This window comes from Phytophthora infestans, genomic scaffold, assembly GCF_000142945.1.
Source record: "Phytophthora infestans T30-4 supercont1.18 genomic scaffold, whole genome shotgun sequence".
In the NCBI taxonomy this organism is placed as follows: Eukaryota; Oomycota; class Peronosporomycetes; order Peronosporales; family Peronosporaceae; genus Phytophthora; species Phytophthora infestans.
This window is the reverse complement of record NW_003303741.1, coordinates 2,080,333-2,085,422: the sequence shown is the minus strand read 5'-3', so window position 1 is coordinate 2,085,422 and position 5,090 is coordinate 2,080,333. Positions and strand designations below refer to the sequence as shown.

Genomic DNA, 5,090 nt, shown 5'->3' with positions numbered 1-5,090 from the left:
GTGTGCGAGACAGGCCCTCCGAAAATTGGACTGGATCGGTCGCGTCACGCGATCTGCACGCGACTCGCGTGCAGATTTCGTGTACATGTACAGATTCCGCCTACATGACATGGGTTGAAATTGTCTCAGTGAAACCAAGATGGTTTATTTTAGGTCAACCAAGAAATCTGGGCCGACAGAAGTGAGAATCTGTCAAAATCTGTCGGGCCAAGATTGGCCGTTCTACCCGAAATCTGTCCGATTTTGGGGGCGACAAATTCTGTTGCGCTCTCCTGACAGATCCAAAACAAATTAAATGCAATTCCGTATATTGCAATTATTTCTAGGTGATTTTGATGCAGACTTCGAGCTGGTGCAGCTATGCGATCACAAAAAAACGCTGTAGATGTTTGCTTTTGAGGTTAAAATAGGGCGTTGGTTCTTCGGGAATGACGTGGTTTAATCATGATGTTATACTGTAGTTGAAAAATGTACATGTATTGGAGTTCAGAGCTGTAAGTGATGCGTTGTCTCTTCAATATTTTAATGAAAGGCCTGGATCGAGACGATTACACTGCTTGTCAAGAAATCTTGTCAACCTACCCAATGGTACATGTTACGGTTGCAAGCAAAACGAAAGTCCGGTGTACGGTTGGCAAATTTGCACAATGTTCGTTCCCTAGCAACAGATTGAATTTCGTCGCCAAATGGAGCAACGGTGCCTCTCCAGCAATGCGCTCCTTTGGAAACGGGAAAGCATGCATCTCATTCCGCAACTTGCCGTCATCAGCGATGGTCCGAGTCTTCTCTGCGACCGTCGCACTGCTTTGTGTGCTTTCAAATGCCCCCACATCGACTTTTGCGCGCACAGGTGTCGTGTGTACCAAGATTGGCAGTGTTGTCTCCGCGGCAACAAGATTGTGTCTCTGTGAACCATGTCACATGTGCGAATTCAAGAAGAAGTCTCTGTCTTGCGGCTTAATTGAGCGCCAGGGCCTCGATCTATCGGACGGATCAAACATGAAGGTAGACCAACCTTTGCTCGCACCGACGGATTGGCTCCTTACCGAATCAGAGATAACTGCATCGCGTGGTGGTTCACCTCGAAGCGACTTGTCCACTTTCACGACGGGAAATGATGTGAAAACGTACACAGTTACAAAAGAATTCTTCGACGCGGCGTTTAATGATCTCTCGTCTACCAAGACGGGAGACCGAGTGATGCTGACGGGTTGGGGTACCGACCTCATTCCTTTCCAACCCAACGTTGACGGCGGAAAAAAGTCGCAATTACACGACGTGGTCTCCGGTGTGATACAACGAGGTGGCAGTTTCCACGCTTTGGTGTGGGCCAATCTGTTGGAGAAATCCCAGAACATCAAGGTACGCAACGACATTAACGCCATCCCAGCATCACCGACAGGTGATAAACCTCTTTTTGTCTTCGATGATCGCACACGTGTCGTTACATCTTCACACCACCAGAAAAATTTGATCATCGCGTCTAACACTTCGACGGGGATTGATGAACAGCCTGTGGCGTTTGTCGGTGGCATTGACATCACATCGGATCGTTGGGATACCATCTCCCATAATGAGTCCGTTCTCCGTGAGGCTACAGGGGTCAGTGGCGCCTACAAAGGCTGGTTGGATGGGCATGTTCGAATTCACGGACCTGCCGCAAAAGATGTGGCTGCAAACTTCCTCGCTCGTTGGAACTCCGACTACAAACCGACACAAAGTCTTGCTCACGACCTGCTGGACTTTGAAAACCCGTCATACTCCGACTTAGCGCCTCTGAACTACGCAAGCAGCAAGACGAGCTCGACTCTAGGCCGCCAGAGCGTGCAGATTGTTCGTACTTTCAGTTGTCAGTACAAACGCTACAACGAGTTTGCGCCACGTGGTGAGAACTCGCTGTTCCAAGCACGCATCAAGGCGCTGAAGAATGCCAAAAATTTCATCTATATCGAAGATCAGTACTTTATCCTCGTGCCGGAGTTGCTTAACGCGCTTCTAGAAGTGATGCCGACAATCCAGCGACTTATTGTGGTCGCTCAGCGTCCTGTAGGGGAATCGAAAGCCACCGGATATGAGAAATATTTGTTCGATATGATCGCTCCTATCCAAAAACTGTATCCGAACAAATTGCAGATCTTCTCGACCAAGAAGGAGTTGAATCTCTACATCCACTCCAAGGTCGTGATCATCGACGACGTGTACCTATCGGTTGGCTCAGCAAATTGGAATCGTCGTAGCATGACCTCAGATTCGGAGTTGGGTGCAAACATCATCGATGACGAGACGGTACAATCTCCAGATGGAACTACGGTGCTGAAGGCAGCGCGCGACTTTCGAATCCGCAAATTCCAAGAGATGACGGGTCTGAGCTACGAGAAGCTAAACGCCATGACGTTTATTGAGGCTGCGAACCAGTTTGATGAGGCTGCTGTTGGCAAATCGAGCATCATTGAGCCGTACCAAGTCAAGGAGCAGGCGTATTTTACTGCCGTTAACGAGGTTGTTCGAAAAACGGTAGACCCACAGGACACCTGCATGTAGCTGTTCCAGAACACCGCGTTTAACAGTGCACGTATCCAAATAGACAACATTAATAATTTTTCCTGCTCCCCGTGTGCTGCGGTCACGTACGGACAGGATTAATTCGGGGCGTCTGGTGTATGTTACTTAACTGTAGCGCATACAAACTTCAAATGAATGGCCTTATAGGATCATCATTTCGATTCCCAAGCGGGTAAAATCGACGGATTTATCAAATCAAGCAGGAAATACCAACAGCATAGGAACGTTCACTATTAGTTTATTGGTTCCTCGCAAATATCCGAGCGCACGCAACATTACACTGTCGATCGTATGTACAATATCATCTGTGACTTGCATCACCAGAGCAACTCGATCAGCGCTACAGCACTTGCAAGGATCCGCAAAGAGATAATGTACATTTAGGTTGATGATGAAAATGGTCGGGTAGCATGCTATCCCATGGCTATTAATTTTATGTATTTTAGTATGTCATTCATCGTGGCGATTGGCTTTGCTCAACCTGCAACTTCAGATCTTCTTTCTGCACTCCTTGAACGGCGGCCTGCACCCATAATCAGTGCTGGTAGTATGTAGTGCAGCGTGATGGAATCTATTCAACACAACGTGAGAGCTACGTAATAAAAAGGTGTTAATATCCTCTGAGCAAGCCCAAAGTTTCGCTTACTTTGAGTCATCAAGTTTCTTCTTGAGTGCGAGGACACGATTGTCGTAAGTAAAGTCTTCCTGCCGCGCATTCTCCAGGTAGCACAAGCCGTACTCGTCCCACCATTTTTTGGCAGCTTGTCGTTCACTCTCGATCTGTGCAGTAAGATTGGCCTGCTTCGAGACGTAGTCGACCTCCTTCTCGTTTCCTTTGGATGCCATTTCCATTTCCAACCAAAAGCAAAAGTACCTCAACTGCCAACCGAGCCCATCGCGTTCTATTCTTATCGACCATCGTCTTCCATGCCTGATTTATTAATAGCTTACAGCGGTTCGCTCAAATATTTTCGTAGCTCTAGTTGTCCTAAACGCGATGGCCAAGCGGTTTAGTTCTCGCAACACTTCGGTCATAAAATCATAACAATCATATAACAATCAGCAAACCAAGCAAATGCAGTTATGAGGACTTTAGCAGCATCTTTTCGCAAGTAGCATGAATAGCTCTTCCGCAATGTCGCTGCTTGGTACAAGGACGCACAGGAGTCTGAGACATCCGCGGATAAGGTCACGAAGAGAGAGCTACATGAACTATAATACATGTACCTACCCGTCGTTTTACTGGGATAGCCAAAAAGCCCGAATCGTATTACATGTAGCTATGATATTTGCAATTCGCTATTATAGCTCTGCCATATTGCTTTGTGTCCTAAAACCGCGGAGTAAATATTTATTCATTTACTTAATATTTTTGGCCAATACGACCAAATTCAGATTGAAGCCCAGAATATATAGGATTTCAACTGCATTTTGTAAAATTTCCTCAATAATAAAGTCAAACCTTTCGCGCCAAACCGACAAAGCAGCTCGTTTTACTGCACTCTCAAATGCTGCACTGCAACTCGACATCAACCATGACCTCCCTGCAGTAATCATCTTGATGGAGCTCGCTGATGATTCTTGAAATTACATATCTAACCCTAAAGTGATGTTGAAGTAAAACGTCGCTGTTAATGGAAACTGCGTACTCAAAACAACATACGTGCAGATGTACCTCTTCTCCTTTTTCATAGTGACGTGTACATGCACACTGACAAATAATAACTACTGAGGAATGCCGAGTACAAATTTCTGGACGAGGAAGACAGAATGCTAGTGCAGATAGCACGAGATATTGCGGGGCAAGGCGCTGGACGCATTACGTGGATGACTGTAGCACGGAAAATGAATTCGCTAAAGCGAACCTTCGTTACAGATCTGTCCAAGCTCCCACCTTTGTTTTACAGCCCCATACGATCCTCTCGTGGTCGCAGAAGAACTCGTGCCCATCTACTACGCCAGTCCCGTACGTGTGATTACCATCGCACTCAGCAGGATAATACTCACATCCATCGCGAAGAATGGACACTCGGGCATCAAGATACGCGGAATCTTTTTTAACATTTGCTAGTGCTGATGGAGCGGGAGACCAGGACTTAAATCATAAACATAAATCTTCATTTGTAGATACAACATCGGCAGTATTGGACGTGATTGCAGCTTCGGGATTCGGTGGGGTCGCGGCATCGAATACTTTCACTGGTTCTACTCTAGCAACTTTAGATACAATGACAATGTCAATGTGTGGAGATGGGAATGTTATGTGCTTTGTCGAAGCTAGGTCAAGATCGTTTGACAGTCCCAGACGAATTTCAAGCCTTGACTGCAACGTTTGAGGACGTGTTGCGACAGGAGATTGTATATCCGCCTAGTTCGCCTCATTTGAATGTTGGTGAGTTATTACCCAGTGATGTTTCCGCACTAATTGGTGCAGTAGATGGCATTAGGTCTATTCAAGCTGCGGATGCTTTCATGCTCTGGGCTGGGTAACGTATTGGATCCGTTCGTTCTGTCAAAACCTGTTCGAG

At 46.5% G+C, this 5,090-nt stretch overlaps 2 protein-coding genes across 2 annotated transcripts; one reads left to right on the top strand and one right to left on the bottom strand.

Moving 5' to 3' along the window:
- Positions 1 to 771: 771 nt before the first annotated feature.
- Positions 772 to 2,541, top strand: PITG_10572 (phospholipase D, Pi-sPLD-like-9; the record flags this gene model as incomplete). Its single annotated transcript, XM_002902299.1, has 1 exon — positions 772 to 2,541. One exon carries the CDS (start codon positions 772 to 774, stop codon positions 2,539 to 2,541), a length of 1,770 nt encoding a protein of 589 aa, XP_002902345.1.
- A 510-nt stretch (positions 2,542 to 3,051) lies between these two features.
- On the bottom strand, positions 3,052 to 3,408 carry PITG_10571 (uncharacterized protein; the record flags this gene model as incomplete). Its single annotated transcript, XM_002902298.1, has 2 exons — positions 3,052 to 3,085; positions 3,209 to 3,408. The coding sequence occupies 2 exons, from the start codon at positions 3,406 to 3,408 to the stop codon at positions 3,052 to 3,054; spliced, it is 234 nt and encodes a 77-aa protein (XP_002902344.1).
- Positions 3,409 to 5,090: the final 1,682 nt, after the last annotated feature.